A 17,972-nucleotide genomic window follows, 5' to 3' on the forward strand; every position below is an offset into this window, starting at 1 on the left:
CTGTACCACTGCCATGCCTGTGGGTGCAGGAAGTCAGGGCTGGACTGATCCCAGCCCCGAGCTCCCTGACTGACCTGCCCACGGCACTTAAGTGTTGTACAGGATTTTAGCAAAGGGCCACAAACGGGTGACACTGAGGAGTGCTGAGGCTATGCAACCACACTCCTTGAAGACAGCAGGGAGAAATGCCCCAGGACAGGATGGAGAAGGGATCGGTGAGCTTTGGGGCCATCCCTGAGCTGCCCTGGGGACGCTGCCAGGTGTAAAGCCAGCAGGATCTTTGTGAAGTCTCTTGTGCTTAGGCTTGACACCGACTGATGTGCCCAGCGTGGAGAGACCTGTGATGGGATGCCTTAAGTAAATCCAGTTGCCATGGGTGCCAGGGCTATTCCCAGTAGCCACGCTGATGGCTGGGGACGCCCTTGTGCCGACAGAGAGCAAAGATTATGAAACACAGGGGCCACCCCCCTTCAACACCCAGGTTCTGGTCACTGCTCTGTCTCAAAGGCGTCAGAGCCGAGCCGAGAATGGAATTGAGGAAGGTCTTTTTCCTCCTCTTTACAGTGGGAGGGGTCACCAAATCTGCAGTGTGAAAGGCAGCATCTTAGAACCATGTTGAATGCTTTAGCCCCAAATTTGGCAATACTTGAGAGAGCATGTGAGCCTGGCTTTTTACGACGTTGGAGGTAAAGACAAGAAACTGCATTTTGGAAAAGAGAGGATTTCATCACAGAGCTACCTATCCTGGCCCACAGCACAGGGAGGATGCAGGCACTCTCCAAAACCAGCACTCAGAGCTCTGAGGGGTCATTCTGAGTTCTGAAGGGGAGAAATTCCCTAACCCCTCAAAGTAATTGATGCAGGAGATCAGAAAAGAATTTTCCCTGGAGAAGCAGTGTGGATGCATTCAGTGTCCCCCTCCAGAGAGCATTAAGAACAGGGTGGATAAATGCTGCTATTGTCACGTGGACATCGTTGCTCCTGCCTTGGACAAGGAAAGCCCATCCAGACTTTGGGGCTGCTGTTTATTCAGGGCAGTCCTTACAAAGTTTGCCCCGTCCTTGCCAGCCTGTCCAGAATCCAGACCCCAGGATCTGCTGGAGCTGCTTTTCTTCATGGAGACACCTTAGCTGGCCAAAACACATCCCAAAATCTTACAGCCTCTGCTCCATGACTTTGGGATGGCAAAGTGCACAAGGGTCAAGCCAGGCCAAAAAGGCTGTGGAAGGACTATGTCATGCCCCACACATGTCCAGCAATGGTGTCCCAAGTCCTGATGGAGCGGTCCAGGTGCAGCTGACCTTTGGGGAGCCCAGCACAGGCTGTGCCCCATGCAATGGCAGGAGCAGCCCATGGCAGGGGAGTTTATTGAGGTCAGATGGTACTAGGAACTGCATGGCTAAATCCTTCCTACGTAAAATACCTTTTAATCAGCTTACGGGGTGTTCAGGAACTTCTACCTCCCCCATTCTTTTTCCCCCTTCCTGTGTCTGTGTGAGGCCATGTGGCAGTGGGGATTGTCTCTGGTGTGTTTGCAGGTGAGCCTGGCCCACACCACGCGATGACGGTGACGCCGCTCCTGAGAGCAGATTGGAGGCGATTCCTTGCATCACTCCCAGGTCCCTAAGAGAAAGGACCCTAATTGGAATAAGGGGATTGCAGGATTTAGCCTTCTAAATGCTCCTTTCTTGCACAGGATGCTTTCAGGAGTGGTTTTAATCTTTACCACCTGATTTCCTTATTTTGGCTGCAAGAGTGAAGAGTGGGATGGAAGGAAGAGGCAAGCAGGGCAGCCCAGGTGGGCTTGGGAGAAGAAGGAAAATCACAGTCCCATATGGTCATGGAACCTCAGAAAAACACTTACCCAGTCTCAAAGGGGCAAATTAAGCAAATAAGATGTGTAGATCCAGGATATGTTTGTCTCCCTACCTACCTCAGGAGCTCAGCTCCTGAGCTGCTCCTGAGGTGGCTTGGATTGCCTGTCTCTCCCTTGCTTTGTTTGACTGAAACATGTGGCACCTTTCTGGATTTGCACAAGTTTAAAATGAAAACCAGATGTGAGGGACAAAAGCACTAAGTGTCACATACCTGGAGTTGTGCCTGCTTGCTCTGAAGTCAGGAGGCAAGGTGCTGGACACGCTGGTGACATCCATGGCTGGCAGCATTATCCAGGGGCAAGGACAGTGAAACATATGTCAGGAGCTCTGGGTTGTGCTGGAGCAGACCTCAGTCATTTTGGTCAAAGTTGTATCTGCTTCCTGCCAAACCCTTGGCAAACCCTGCAGTAAACCCCACCTCCTTGGAAGGAAAAGATTAAATATTAGGTGTTTGGCTCATATTGGAAAAAAAAAGCATCCCCAAATGCTTAAAACATTCTGCTAAGAGTTGGGATGAACAAGGGGAAAAGTATCCTGTTGGCGCAGGAGTGGTTCCTTGGCTGCTGGCACGGTGCCTTTGGCTCTCCTGAGTACGGGATGAGAGGTGCTTTGCAAGGGAGAACATCCCTTATCCCCCTGCTCTGAAGCAGGGATAGGTGCTAAGCCCCAGGGTCCCCCGGGGTGCCTCCCTAGGGATGCTCTCCCTGGGGATGCTGGATGAGGCAGGCCCATCCTGCAGCAGGAACACCTGTGGCAAGCCTTGAATCTGGAAGGGCTGCCATGAGGCACTTCCCTCCTGCAAGCAATCATGGAATCATTGAGGTTGGAAAGGACCTCCAAGACCACTCAGTCCAACTGAACATCTCCACATCCAACCTGTGCCCGACCCCCTCCTTGTCACCCAGCCCAGAGCACCGAGTGCCACGTCCGGTCGTTCCTTGGGCACCTCCAGGGGTGGGGACTCCACCACCTCCCAGGGCAGCCCCTTCCATTGCCTGACCACCTTTTCCATGAGGAAATTCTTCCTGAGAAGAAATTCTCCCTGCCTGCTTGGGAATGGTTATTGTAGGGGGAAAGAAGGGTTGGTTTCACTGTGGCTGGCACTGTGATCCAGAAAAGGAAAAGCCAGGCCCAGGGCACGGTCTTTTTACAGGAAGAAGGGAACTCTGTTTTCCCAGCCTGTGAGTGCATCATGTCTGTCTCCCTGTCACCAAGGAAGCCCAAAGGATTTTTAAAGACAAGCTCTCACCCCCATCAATCACCTGCTGGAATTTTACACCCTATGGAACTTCTTACAAAGCTCCCATGGTTTTCCCTGGGCTGGTTTTTCCGCCCAAGTGGGGAAAAAAATTGCCTGCCCCCAGTAATGTTCCCAGGGTGGAACAACACGTCCCAGTGCAGGTGTCACCAAAACCGCGGGAAAAACAAAAAACTCTCCAACAACATTTTTAGTGTTTAGAGAATCAAGGCATTACTTTATTCTGGCCAGGATGTGCAACAGAAATAATTTCATCCACACATTGCCTGGGTTGTGCAGACAAAATCATGCCTTGATTCTCTAACACAGGGACACAACCACGCAGGACTGGGTGGCTTCCTCCCCAGGCCTGCTCTGGCCATCCTTGCCCTGCTGGCCCAGCACTGCTCCCTGCCCAGCTGGAAGCTCTGAGTGCCCCCACATGTGTCTGGCCTCAACAGGGCTCTGATTGGCATCAGCGCTGTAATCTCAGCCTCCAGCTGTTTGCTGTGTCTGGGGAAGAGGAGAAAGCACTTCGGGGAATTAATTTGAATTAGAAGAACGATGTGCTCTGTGTCCTGGCTGGCAGCACCAAGCACAGAAGCTCCTGACACAGCTGCTCAGGCTGCATTTAGGCTCATCAGGGACCTGAAGGGACTCCGCTTCCAGTGAACGGGAACAGGCTTTGTCAAGATGAGCGTGGAGGGAGGTTCATTTAGGGGTGCTTGCTGCTCCCAGTCACGCCTTTCCTTGCCTTTCCTGCTTGTGTTGTCTTCCACTTCTCCCCCTGCCCAGGAGGTTTTGCCCAACAAGTTGCTCTAATAAGCTCACTGATGTTTTAAACCCAGTAGGAGCTCTTAAGTTATATTATTTTGATCTGTCCTGTGCCACAAGCCCTTGTATGAGATCAATTAAGTGGTTAAGATGAAACCAGGCATCCACAGAAACATCTAGTTTTGACTCCAAGCCAACAGATATGGAAAATCCAGCCATTTTCTCCATAGTTTCACCCCCACAGCTAACTACTAGCCTTAGTTTTAACATCTTACATGGATTTATCATAACTTACTAGAATGGTAAATATCAAGAGATCCATTCAGGGTGTAAATAAATCCCTGCAGCTTCTCAGAGTGGACTGGGAGAGCCTGGAAAGCCCATAGAGCCGTGCCATCCTCTGCCCTCTCTTGCAAAAGTTCACCTGAGAGGGGGGAGGCTGCCTCTGCCTCTTTTCTGAGAAATGCATTACAAGAGATTGGAAAGCAGGATGGCTTTGTTGCCGATGAGTCTCTCGCAGAGAATTGCCCGGCTGAATATGGCAAATGAAAGGAACACGATTGGCCTTGAAAGCTCTTTGTTTTCCTCCCTTTGTACTGAACCTGAAGGCAGCTGGGAGAGCTGATGCTATCAGGGCACTATTCATGAGTTTGGCATATCTGCCCTGAAACTTTGGCAGCCACATTGTTCCCCTTTTCTCTTTAAATTTGTAGTGCCTCAGATGTGAAAAATTATGGCGATAAAAGCTCCATCTCTTTGTGGAGACTCTGACAGATGTCTCACTTCGCAAACTTCCTGATCCTTTGAACTGGCTGGGAATCAAATGCTCCATTAATTTATCCTGGGGGAGTCTCTGGAGGACTCCTCCTGGCTCTTTGGCAGCTTCTCTTGGTCGGGGACCAGCTCCACCATAGCCACAAACCACACTGCTTATCTCCCTGAGTTTCTTTTCCAAACACTCCAAAACACTCTGGAAATGCAGATCTCCCACTGGTTTGCTGGTATGGGTGTTTTCCTGGTGCTGCTGTTTCCTGACACAGGGAGCAGCTGTGATGCTTCCACAGCTCCTGTCACAGCGGGATGGGGAACGAGGACACTTTTTTGGCCGTGCATTCAAAAAAGGGTTGTTCCAAAACACCAACCACATCAGGCTCTCTCCAAAAGTGCTCTAAGCATTCCCAGTCCATCGCTCTGGCATAACTCCTGCTTTCCATGAGGGTGATGCATGACTCTGTCCTTTGTCATCTGTTTTTTCGTGCAGTGACGTTACATGATTTCTTTGGATTTGCTGATGTATGACAGACTTTCCTTCTCCTCTGCTAGGAGGGCATTTCCTCTTATCCAAGAAAGGAATTGTGTTTAATGTCTGTAGCCTGTTTGCCATGGAAGCACTGTCCTAATTAGTGGTTTGCGTGGCTACTCACTGTTGGAAGTCAAAACCATTATTTCACGTTAGTTTAATCCACTCCAGGATTAAACTAGTTTAGGATTAAGGCTCTGTTAGTCTGGAATATGGGTTTCCACACTGAGAATTAAGTCATTCAGCACTAACTCACAGGAAAAATGGAGATAATGAATGTAAATTAACTGTTAAAGGGGATTAGAGGAATGGCACTAATCCCTGTGGGAAGGCAGGATGACAGCAGTCACGTTTCCATCCTGCTCTCTTGGCCGCTCAGGTGGTTTAAACATAAAAAAGTTAATAGTATTCTGTCTGCACAGTGTCATTAATGCACTTCAGGGCCTTCTTTGACTAATTTGAGTTGATTTCTCAGAATAAAAAGGGCTCTAGTGAAAGTGGTTCTGCTATCCCAGCTCCTCCCTGAGTGAGGGCTGTGTCAGGGGTCAGGCTTTAGGGACCAAACCCAGATAGGAAAAGCTGTGACCAGATGATGGAAACCATCTCCCTTGTCTGAACTTCCCAGCAGATGAGGTAGCACCAAGCTCCGGACCTGACAGATGTGCAACCATGTTTGTGTTCTCCTGAGTCCAACACAAACCATTCCCAAAAGGAATATAGAGAAACAGCTTTGTGAGTACCCACTCGAGTGCTGGTGACAGACAGATCTAGAGCAAGACCTGGTCCCACTCAGGCCAGGTGAAATTGTCTCTCCTGTCTTTGCACACTAGAAGAGGGAGATGACTGGAAAAACAAATCCATGGGTATTGGGATCAGCATGAGGATGGGCAACCTTCACTGGGATGGGAGAGAAGAGTGGTACAACTCCGTAGCTACTGAAGACACGGCATTCTTGCTGGCTTTAGAAAAGACCTGGAAGCCGCACCTCTGGAGACAGAATTTAGCCAGACAGACTGGCATCCGAGTGCTTAAACCAAGGGCACTTTCTCCTACTCGTGTATGAAATTGCAGAGCCCCAGCAGCTGGGCAAAACAGGCTGTGTGGATCAGCTCTGTTGGTCCAGTCCAAGGGAAGGACGGTGCCTGGATCTGTATCCCGTGGCTGACACCAGGGCTGTGCCCTTTCTGTGCTGCACATGCTGAGGGGTAACCACGACCCTTTCCAAAAAAGAGTCAAGGAACTGGAGGCAGCAAGGGCAGGGTTTGGAGAGAGGATTTCTCCCACAGTTCTCAATAGTTTGGACGAAACTCTGATAGCTGCAGCCTATGAACAGACTTTAGAAGCAATTTGTCTCATAAAAAGCTTCCAATTATGTAATTTCCCCCCTCCATTCAGTATAAATGTCCCTTTTCTGCCATGCCTTCTCCTCCCACTGCCTTCCACAAACACCAGCGTGACCTGAATGCTTACCTGGCATTAACATCTGGGCTGAGGTTTGGTGGCACAGCTGCAGAGATGCCCACAGAGTCTGGATCAGCTTTCACATCTCCCAAGTCATCTGGGCTAGAAATGAGAGGTCACACCTCCCTGTCCTTCCTGATCCTCCAGGTGCACAGGTACCCCTAAACCAGCATTTTTCTCTCATTTTCCTCAGTAAGACACCCTAGCCCCTGTGTTCAGCTCATGATCTGCCACCACATCTTTGCTCCCACATTTGCTGCCTATCTGGTTTCTTCCTGCATCCTGCATTTCTGCAGTTGGTTATTGCAGCCCAAGTATGGGTAAAGTGCAAAATTCCTTTTGAGGTGCATCCTGCATTTGCCAACTAATCAAGAAGATTTTGAATCCCTACTCTGTGCCCCAAGACGCTTGCAGCATCCTGTCTTGGCAGTATCTTCAAATTTCATTATGGACTGTCTGGATCCTCACTCAGTTTAATTACAAACTCCTAAACATTACCAGATTCTACACACACCTTGGAATACAATTTCTCAGTTATTCACTCTGTCTGTACTAATTCCACTTCTCTCCTCTAACATTCCTTAAGAGAACAGCCCCATGTGAGAACACGGCAAGACCTCTGCAGCGCTCGGGACACCGGGACACCGGGAGCCGGGGCACCGGGAGCCTGCCCCCCTCCCGCCACCGCTTTAAGCCGCTTGGTGACCCAGTTGTCCCCGCGGGGCCGGGGCCGGGGCCGGGCGGGGCGGCGGCGGAGGCTCCTCCCGCGGCTGGCGGAGGCTCCCGGCGCCCGGCCCGGCTCCGTGCGGGGGCTGCGGGGCAGCGCCGCGGGGCCATGGGCAACGGCACCGCCGGACCCCCGCCCGCCGCACCCGGCCACAGCATCGCCGCCCTGGTGCTCGGCATCCTCCTCATCCTCCTCATCGTCGGCGGCAACGGGCTCGTCTGTCTGAGCGTCTGCACGGAGCGGGCGCTCAAGACCACCACCAACTACTTCATCGTCAGCCTCGCCGTGGCCGACCTGCTGCTCGCCCTCCTCGTCCTGCCCCTCTACGTCTACTCCGAGGTGAGACAGCCCGGGGACGCCGGCGGACGGCGGGCTGGGGCTGTGTGCCCGCCGAGCCTGCTGGTTCCTGGGCTGCGGGGAGGGCAGGAGACCAAGCACCGAAGGTCAGAGCCGCTCTCCGGGCTCGCTCCCCATCGCCACCCCGCCGGCCCGGGGACTGCCCTGCGTCCCGGCATGTGGCGGTCAGACCCCCCGGCTCTTACCTGCGAGCTTCACGGCATCGCACGGCGCTGCGGGACCGCGGGCGGCGGAGCGGAGCCGGCTCCGTGCGAGTCCCTGGGATCCCCGTCCGAACCGCGCCAAGTGGAGATGCCCCGAGGGGAGGCACACCGGGATGGCAGTCTCGGGCCAGGCCGGCAGCTCCGGCAGCCCTTGGCTTGCACACTGTCCCGGCTGCCATCAGCAAATGGATAGGAAGAGACAGGTGCTGTGCTCCGTTTGACATAAAGTGAGCAGATCTTCGTGATAAAGGGAGATCTTTAGCATCTTTAGCCAGGAAACAACTTTCCATGTTGGCTGAGAAGGAGAAGCTGTCTTTTCCGGGAGCTGGATGGGATTTGGTCACCCTGTACCAAGGTGGCTTTGGTTGGCAGGTTGTTGGTTGGCAGAGGCCTGACCCAGTGTGCGATGGTGGTCGTGGAGAGCCAGCTCAGGGACATGGGGCAGAATTGCTGTTCGCCCCCAAAACCTGTTCACCTGTTCCAAGACTGTGATAGCTGAGGGAAAGAGCCACAGGCACTCCCAAGGTTGAGTGGTTCTCTCTGTAACACTTACTGCCAGGCATGAATAAACCTTGTGCTTGCAGGGGGATGTTTTAGAACCTGTTAGTACCAGCTGGTGGCTCTTCCCCGCTCAAGAGGATGAGAGCATCCACTGGGCAAAATAGCGAGTTTTTCCACCCATGCTTGTGGTAGCTGGCAGTGTGGATCTTCTTCCCAGCTGTGGAAGAGCATCTCCCGCCTCTCCCAAGCCATGGGGAGCACCTCATGGCTCAGCAGGCCCTGAGTGTGCAGGCCTGTACTCCTCTAAGCAAGGCAGGCTGCAGTTTAGAGCTTAGAATGGTCTCTACCTGCTCCTAGGATTTTGCAGGACATTGTGACCTCTCTGGAGACAGGTATTGTGGAATGGCAGGTTCAGCAGGGGACAAGAACCAGTGAAGAACCGGAGCATTAGATCCCCTCTTTTTCCACTGTGCTGTTGGTTTTGGTGGATTTGCTTTTCCTTCATTACTTCCATTTTGCTGGTTAGAAAGGCACAATCTTGGTCATTCTTCTCAGCTACTTTTTGCTAATTGGGATCCCTTTCCTTCCTTCCTCTTTCTGTTGTCTCTCAATGCCTTCAGTCCCCAGGTCTATGGGCAGTCACCAACTCCAGAGTGGTTTCCTCTTGCCTGCAGGTGGGAGTTTTGCTGGAATATATAAAACACAGGTTAACATACTCTGGGGTACCTCTGAAAACGCTTCCAGTGGGGCAGGAGTATTGTGGGGCTTTCCTTGGGTACCACAGACATTCCACAAGTTCTGGTTTCTCAGGTAACGGGTGTTCATACCTGTACGAGCCTTAAAAACCGGGGCTGTCCAGCTTGTGGTGACACTTGGTGTGTTCACTTCCACGGCTGTTCACAAACATCAGTTCTGTAAGGGAATTCTTCCATGTCTCTGCTGCTCCCAGGATATTAACCATGGGGAAGGAAGGTGCTGCATGACAGAAATCTTTCCCTCCAACCTCTGCAGCTCCTGCAGCCAGGCAGGTGTTCGGAGGAACAAAACACCACAGGCAGCAGGATTTGCACTCCTGGCACTTGGAGGGAATGCATGGAGCAGGTGTGGGAAGTGCTGAACAGGTACAGAGAGAGAGAGAGAGAGCACCGTGCAGCAGTCACAGCTCCCTCGAGCAGGCAGTGGGGCTCTGGTGTGTAGAGCAGCTCCAGCACAAGTGTTGCAGCAGTTCCCATTCCATGCCTGGAAGCTTCTCTGTGGGCTCAGAGTCTGCAGGTGCCCATGTTCATTTTAATCATCTCCTGTACGCTGGTGCAGGATTTCCAGCTCATTTTGTTCTGAAATAACATAAGGAAAAGGGACAGTAACCGCTGAATCCATGCCAGAGGACAGAATTTTTGTGGTTTCTTTTTTTCTTTTTTTTTCTTGGAGGCAAAACTCAGAATTAGAGAATTAGTTGTTGGGACGCAAAATGCAGGAGGTAGTGATTGCTCTTTAAAACTAGCTTGGTTTCAGCTTGCACTCTGTACCAACCATAGTAGCCACTGAAAATATGGCCTGGACAGTCCAGAATGTTCACCTCAACCTTCATTCCTGGTGTGGGGTTTTGTTTTGTGGTTTTAAACTTTAGTACAACTCCTGACACAGTAAATGCGGACTCTGAGGGCCTATTGGAAAACTTGAAAACCAGCTGAGGGGGTGTTTTTTTGCTTTTTTAGCAGGAACAGAACAATAAGCTCTGAGCATTTTTTCATCCAGCAGAAACCTGCTCACCTTGTGCTGGTTTTCCTGTGAGGTGGCATCTTGTGTTCCAGTTTTGGAAACAGTCCTCCCAGTCAGGGCTTTAGAAGACAGCTGGAGGGACTTAACTTTTCAGGTGACATCTGACATCCTCACACACAACAGATCTCCTCCAAGCCCCAGTGGGGATGGGATTCCTTCCTGTGGGATGCAGATGATCCTCTGCTGCCGTTCACAGGAGCTGGAGCACAGTGGGAGAGTCCTTGATCTTGGCTGTTATTTCTGCTTGTTAAGAAAGCTAATTTCAGCCATTGGCAGCAGTTGTGGACACACACTCTCTTTCTACTGGACTCATCCAAACATGGAACAAAGACACGTTCCAATGTTTTCCTGTTGTAATTACCACACAGCAGCCTGCCCTGGTGGGCAGAAGGCACTTACCTTTCTGCTTGCTTGGGAATCTCAGCAGTATGACAGGGAGAGGTAACGGTAACTTCCACGGGGAAGTTGCACAGCTCTTCTGCCAGCCTTGGCTTTCTGATGATTGTGTCAAGTGCTTTCCTGCAATCAATCCAGTGCCAGAAAGGCAGGGATGATGGGAAGCAAGGGGGAAGGAGATGGCCAGGCATTAACAGCTGTTCCTGAGGAGCAGAGTTCTGCTTTCATGTGAAGAGCGGCCGGGAGATGATCTCAGAGAGTGCCTGGAGCATTGGTAGCACTGAAACAGGGGTTACCTGAGGAAGCAGAGCTTCAGGTGCTGTGGAGTTACTGCAGGATATCACTTGGCTCTGGGTGGCTTTGGGAGGGAGCTGCATGACTCCAAAGGCCTCCCTTGTGTGTAACTGCTTCCTCTTCCCAGAGACTGTGACAATGGCAGGAGTCCCAAAGACTCTGGGATACTTGCAGGAGTTTATGTAGTCCTCATTAAGTGGAGGTGTCCCAGCAACTAGGGCAGGCACCAGGACAACCTCCCCACGTGGGCTGTGCTGTGGAGCACACCTGTACCTGCTGCTCCTGTGATCAGCTCTCTGCTAATCCCTGCTGAGCAGCGGAGCTGCGGAACAGGCCCGAGCCAGGAAGCTGCTGGCGGGAGCTGAGGGTGTTGGTTATGTAAACATCTTTGCCACTAAGACCTGTGTAAGTGATTACAGAAAAGAGGAAACAGTTTGAGCAGATTTGCATGTTTACCTGGCTCCTTCTCCAGGCCAGGGAAGATGAGTGTTCCCAGTAGGCACAGCGATGGAGCAGCCAGTCAAAACCACATGAGCTATCTTCTCATCTTGGTGAGGGTGATGGGTTCTGCCTAAAACTTTCAAGGTGTCACTGGTTTGGTATCAAACCATCTCTTTTCTTGCAGTATTTTCTGTGTGCCTGTGATGCAGCTCCTCTAGTGAGAGACCAGACCTCTACCCTCTCCGAATTTCCCCTGGCTCTCTGTGAATGCATGTCAGCTTGTTTGCAGCAGGATTCAGGATTAGTCTTTCTTAGAATGTTACAGCTTTAGTGGAAATAGATGTTATTCTGGGCCTGGCTGATGCCTGAGCCACACGAAGGACGAGGGAGGTGAGACAGGCCAGCGGTGACAAACCAGTGCTTAGGGGTTTATTTCCAGAGACCGGTAACTGGGGAGAGGTGTCTTGGAATTTTAGGCCCTCATAATGTCTCAGGTGGATGATCAGACTTGCTCCTCATCTCTGAAGAACCTTGACCTCAATGATTTAAGTTAAGAAAGAACATCAGAGCAGGCGTGAGGGACCTCTGTCTTATGTCCCACTCCCTCTCCTTCCTCTCCGCTTGCAGGCTGCATTGTGTCTTCTGGGGACTGGGACAGTTGTAACAACTCATGACAAAAGGCCCCAAGTCAGCTTCTGGTGGACATGGGGACAGTTCTTTGGTTCTGATGCTGGACTTTGCCCACTGGAAAGGACTATTCCTCTTCCAACTGGTGTCACAGCCCTCTCACTCCATGCCGTGTCCTTGAGCCATGGCCGCAGATGCTTGCTCAAAGTCCAGCCAGGCATCTCCTAATTCCCTTTCAGGCTCCTGCTGTTCCCTGCATGTGGCAGGACTGAGACAAGAGTTGGTGGAGGGTGGAGGAAATAGGACTAAAACCTTTGGCTCTGTCCTGGCTCCTGCCCTCAGGAGCTCTTCTGGCATCAGGCTGGTTTAGAAGGCAGAGTTTTCCTCACAAATCAGCTGTGCTTAGGAATAAAGATACCGGAGTGGGCTGACTAGGAAGGCAGCTGCAAGGGTGGTCAAGAAGCCAAGTCTGTCTCCTGCCAGCCACCATCCTATAAAATCTTCTGCATTGTATTCTGGAAAACTGGAGAACCCAAAGAGCCACTGAAGGTGGAGTTGCTCTGGAGCACTTCTTAAAGGAAGCTTGAGCTGTTTGTGATCCCTAAATCTTTACACTGTGTACCTTGACGGGCTAATCTGCTGCAGTCTCCTGGAATTAGGTACTCCTTAATCACATGGCCTAGCAAAGCCCCTAATCTGAAGTCACTCTCCCGTCAGAGGGGTCCTTGGCACGTTTTGCCAAGGTGGGCAGGTGACAAACACCACGGAATGGGAAGTTCTCTCCTAGTACCTTCCCCAAAGCCAGAGTCTTGGGGGTTGGTGGGGAAAGGGAAGTGTTTATAGCATTTTCCAAGTGCCCAACTTCAATCTCACATACTCCAAAGGTGCTGCAGCCCAAGAGCCCTCGTCCTTGCCAGAATCAGTTAGTTCCCCCAGTTCACAAATAGGTTTGGAAAACTGCAGCCCAAAATCAAATTTTCTCTTTCATAAGCTGAACTGAGCTGTGAAGATCCCAGTGAGCTTGGCAGAAATTTGTTTTTTGGTGATTCAGGTCCTAAATTCAGTTTGGGGTGGCTGCTCTGTGCTAGAGAAGAGGCTGAATGAAGCACTCAGGTCTGACTCCAGAGCTCCCCTGGAGGTATCTCAAGGGGATGCTGTACAGAAGTAGCCAAACAGTTACTTCAGAGACTCCTTTGGCTTTACAGCTCCTCTAATCATAATCCTGTGCTTGACATCATTACTGGCTGATATTAATCCCTGCAGAGCTGCCTGCCCTGTTGCTGGCAGGGGCTGGGGCTCGCCACCTTCCCAGTGTTCCATGGAGTGTGTTCCCCATGTGGCTCCACTCTGTGCTGGGATGAATGAAACCAGAACCTGTTGTTTAGCACCAGTACAGGAACAAATCCATACCTGCTTCCTGAAACCTGCAACATTAGAGGGCAGCAGCATTAGACTCTATGAGCACTGGCTGACTATTGCTATAGACAAAAAACTTCCTGGGATTTTTATATAAATATATATATATATATAAAATGTTTATGTAGCACATTTTCTATAGATAAAACTATAAAGTAAATTACATACAGTAGATGATGCACATTATCTATAGATAAACATACAGAGTAAAAAAAAAAAAATATATATATTTTGCCTGCCAGGATGGAACAGTTGTGTAACACAGGGAAACCATTCATCTGCAAACAGGGGTTTGGAATGGCTGGGACACAGAAGTGAAAGAGGAGCTTTGTGCTCTGTCTCTTGCTTGCTTGGGGACCAAGCTCAGGATGCTGTGCAGCCAACACTGCCTTGTTGGGGAGATCCTGGGGTGCTGAACTGGGGGGTTTGAGGAGTTTGGGGGTTCCTGCCCTCACCCAAGGCAGCACAATGTCCTGTGTCCATGTCTCTCTGCCCAGCATGACTCACTTGGCTGTGCTGATGGTCTGAGCACTCAGTTCTCCAGTCAGGCCAGAACCACAAGCCCTGAGCAGGCTGCGGACTCTGTGTGAGGCTGATTCCCATGTTCTGCTGCTGCGCTGGGAAGGATGCTGCACACTGTGCCATGGGAGAAGCACTCAGCTTCGGGCTGCTTGTTCGGAGGAAACGAGTGGCTGAGGCACCCAGGCATGGCCATGTTCCTGTCATCTTAAAGGACACAGCATCTCCTGATCCCAGGGATCTTTTCAGTTCCAGGGAGGAGTGTGGTCCCTCAGCACGGTGCTGTGCGATGCCCTGATGACCATGGACGTGATGCTATGCACGGCCTCTATCTTCAACCTGTGCGCTATCAGCGTGGATCGGTGAGTGGCTTCCTGCTCTGGCTGTGCCTGGGCAGCACGCTGGTTCCATAGGCCCTTGCCACAGTCCCAAGCTGGGAGGATCCTGCTGTCCCCTAAGGAGCGTGTTCTGCCCTCATGTCCTCCACCACTAGGTTTGTGTCCCATCAGTGGTGGCCAAGCTGAAAGGTCGTTGTGTGATGAGCCAGAGCTGTCCATTGGCTGCTCTGGTTGTAGCCCAGGCCTCAGCTGTGTAAAGTAAATTAATGGGGAGAGGACAGTGACAAGGAGCTTGGGGCCCCTCGGGTTACATTACCAATGGTGCCGCCACCACACCAGGACTGACTCACCCAGGGCTGTGTTGGCAGGTTCATCGCTGTTCAAATCCCGCTCAACTACAACCGGCGACAGATCGACCTGCGGCAGCTCATCCTTATATCCACCACCTGGATACTCGCCTTTGCTGTGGCATCCCCAGTCATATTTGGCCTCAACAATGTCCCAGACCGCGACCCCAGCTTGTGCCAGCTGGAGGATGACAACTACATCGTGTATTCCTCCATCTGCTCCTTCTTCATCCCATGCCCCGTCATGCTGGTGCTGTACTGTGGCATGTTCCAAGGACTCAAGCGCTGGGAAGAAGCCCGGAAGGCCAAGCTGAGGGGCTGCATCTATGGAGCCAACAGGAAGCTCTATCATCCCCCAACCTTGATGGAGAGAGAGCAGAGCCGGCTGGGGCCACTGGCGTGCAGCCCCTACGCCCGTGCCAGCCTCCCTGGGGAGTGTGGGATGAACAATGGGATCCAGACTGTGTCCTACCCACACCTCAGCTACCCGCACCCAGGGCACGGGCGCAAGCGGGCCAAGATCAACGGCCGGGAGCGCAAGGCCATGCGGGTGCTGCCAGTCGTCGTTGGTGAGTGGCTGTCAGGGATGGCTGGGGAGGTTGGGAAATGTGCCACCTTGTCCCACCACAGCGCTCAGACTGGCAGGACCTGGGTGAATCCAGAGCAGTGCCAAAAACCACCACCCTTGGGAAAGAACACGTGCAGTGTTTATAACCCAACCTCCCTTCAAGGCAAACCTGTGACTCCCAATATCTTAACATTCAAAGCCAAAGCGAGACTAACTCAAGACTTTTCATCAATGGTTAGGACAGGAAAGACATCCCAATTTTTTGTCTGGGCATAAGCCCAGCTCCACATGTCAGCACAGCTGCTGCCTTTTCCCTGAGTGCCTGAGCTGTGTCTGTCTTGTTTGGCTCAGGCTTTGTTAAATTAAACCCTTTTGAACATTCACGTCACCTTTTCTTTTTATTGTCCTCCTGGCAGGTGCTTTCCTGTTCTGCTGGACACCTTTTTTTGTGGTGCACATTACCAGGGCTCTCTGCAAGGCCTGCTCCATCCCCCCTCAAGTCACCAGCACTGTCACTTGGCTGGGCTACGTCAACAGTGCTCTCAACCCCATCATTTACACCGTGTTCAATGCCGAGTTCAGGAACTTCTTCCGCAAAGTCTTGCAGCTTTTCTGCTGAGCCCTCCATGCAGGAGGAACCACCAGGCAGGAGGAACCACTGGGTGATTTTTTGTATAGTTCATTAAAGATCTATTTCTGCCTCTATCTGCTGTCTTTGTTGGGGATAAAGGGAGGATGAGGAGAGCTGGCAGCTGAAGGAAGGGGCTGCCCAGGTCCTTGTAGTAAGGTGTTACAGGTGAGGGCCAGTGGATGCAGCTCAGATCCTCTACCCACTGGAAATTGCAAGTGTAGCCATTTCTTCAACACTTGGTGCTTGAGCTAAGCAGGGATGATAATAACAGTAATTTCTAATCTTCTGGCTTCTGGGGTGGTATTAAACAGGGCTGTGAGATGACATGGACACAAGCCTGGGGGAAAAAAGGCTGTTAAGCTAACTTCCCAGATGTCCACATACCAGACGAGGGTACCAAGCTCATTTCCAGATGTCCATATGCCAAGTGAGGGTGAATCTACCTAGGCAACCTCCTTTCCCCTGATCCTTGATAATTTTAAACCCAAAACCTGATTTCACTCATGTTTAACAAGGGTCTTACAAAGGCACCATAATGTTATTGCTGGTGCTCCAGAATTTCCTGTGAAGCCACATGATTCCTGCCAGGAACCATTACCAGCCTCAGGAAAAATTCCTTCATACCTTTAGATGAACCTCCATGCAGCAACAGCCACAGCAGCCAGTGGGACAGGTGATGCTTGTCGCTGAGGCTCGGAGGGGAGAAAAAGAATATTGCAGAAAATTACAGTCTTCCAAGTACTGGTTTTGTATGGGATTGTTGCTTTCCAGGGGGGAATTTGCTTGGAAGCAGAACAGAAGAGGGATGTCTTGAGTGTTCCTTTGACTAAAAATAGCAAATGCTCAGTTTCTCATCAGCAAACAGACTCAATTCCCACATGACTGTACTGTGCATTTCTGAGCTGTCGCTTGGTGGGTCGGGGCACGGCTGCCCCAGGTACCGGGGCACCCTGAGCTTTCTCAGGTCCCCGAGAGCTTTAATGACAGCTGAGTCACATCTACTGTTCTGTCATTCAGGGAAGTTGCCCAACGCCCTTACAGATTTTTTCCTCTTAAAAGGTGCAGTAAAGCCAGAATTCAGTGACTTAGGCTTGGCTATACCTGGCCACAAGCTACTGGTAGTGGACGGTGGGGGACTCAGCTGCTGCCCAGTCACCTACACAAGCAGGAGGCCTGGCAAACCTAGTGCCCAGTGCCCAGCTCACCTGTCCGTGGAGCTGTGCTCGTCCTGAATCCAGGCAGAGCCCCACTGCTCACACCAGCCAGGCTGGGCAGGGATGGCTCTGGGGAGTGAAGCAACAGGAATAATTTCCAACCAGAAGCTGCTTTTGACGCTGGAAGTGCAGCTTTAGCACTCCAGAGGTGCTGTTTTGGAGCTGTCTTTGCTGCATCCGAATGCGGGATGCAAGAAACCTTGTAAATGAGCTGCGTTACTGTGGGCTCAATTAAGACTGTCTTCTCAATTAACTGTCTCCACGTTCTAGACAACAGGCAATCAGCATTTAACTGTGAGCAGAAACCATTGCCAACGCTCAAGTATTACTTTGGGAAGCAGGAGTGAGCATTTTGCTATAGGGATGGAAGGAGTTGCCTGTTGTTTCCTTCCCAGGAGTATCACAGATAATTTCTGTTCCCATCCTGCCTCAGTTCCTGCTTGGCTTTCACTGGAAGCACAGCTCCTTCTGGAGGAGCCGCACGCTGTGGCCACCAGCTCCTCACCCTCGATGGCACCACAGTGCTGCCCCCCAGGCCTGCTCAGCTCTGCGTTACGAGGAATAACTTTTCCCAGGAAACAGCCAGGAAGCGACACTCACCACCTGCCACCGACTGCGGGAGCCCCGTCACCTCCCTCCATGGGAGACATGTTTGCAGTGAACAAGGCAAGTAACTCCCTAATTGGTCAGCACATCTCTCATTAGCAGCTCCTAGTCAGGGACAGGACAGCCCCGTGTCCACATGTGCTCACCTTGGGCTTGATCCCATCTGATTCTGGTCAGCTGGATGCTATGAGTGACATTCCAGGCACGCCATGGAATAAGGCTGTGCTTCCCTGTGGAGAAAACACCTCCCAAGTAGACAGGGAGTACAGACACACGTGTACCTGTTGGTGCACCCACCTGTGCAGTTACCTGTACCCCAAAATGCTGCCCTGGGAACTAAAGGGAACGGCTGGGCACAC

The 17,972-nt window shown here is 51.6% G+C and overlaps 1 protein-coding gene across 1 annotated transcript; it reads left to right on the plus strand.

Annotated features, from left to right (window-relative positions):
- The first annotated feature begins 7,411 nt into the window (after window positions 1–7,411).
- On the plus strand, window positions 7,412–15,867 carry DRD4 (dopamine receptor D4). Its single transcript, XM_039553464.1, has 4 exons — window positions 7,412–7,715; window positions 14,159–14,271; window positions 14,616–15,163; window positions 15,579–15,867. Exons 1-4 carry the CDS (start codon window positions 7,485–7,487, stop codon window positions 15,779–15,781), a joined length of 1,095 nt encoding a protein of 364 aa, XP_039409398.1. The 5' UTR covers window positions 7,412–7,484; the 3' UTR covers window positions 15,782–15,867.
- Window positions 15,868–17,972: the final 2,105 nt, after the last annotated feature.

Source organism: Corvus cornix, chromosome 5 (assembly GCF_000738735.6).
Source record: "Corvus cornix cornix isolate S_Up_H32 chromosome 5, ASM73873v5, whole genome shotgun sequence".
Lineage (NCBI taxonomy): Eukaryota > Metazoa > Chordata > Aves > Passeriformes > Corvidae > Corvus > Corvus cornix.

What these genes read in the sequence shown, in the direction of transcription:
- DRD4 (XM_039553464.1), top strand. Translation starts at nt 7,485, where the DNA reads ATGGGCAACGGCACCGCCGGACCCCCGCCCGCCGCACCCGGCCACAGC. An exon ending in TGCGCTATCAGCGTGGATCG is followed by an intron (nt 14,272 to 14,615) that starts GTGAGTGGCTTC and finishes CTGTGTTGGCAG; the next exon opens with GTTCATCGCTGTTCAAATCC. An exon ending in GGTGCTGCCAGTCGTCGTTG is followed by an intron (nt 15,164 to 15,578) that starts GTGAGTGGCTGT and finishes TCCTCCTGGCAG; the next exon opens with GTGCTTTCCTGTTCTGCTGG.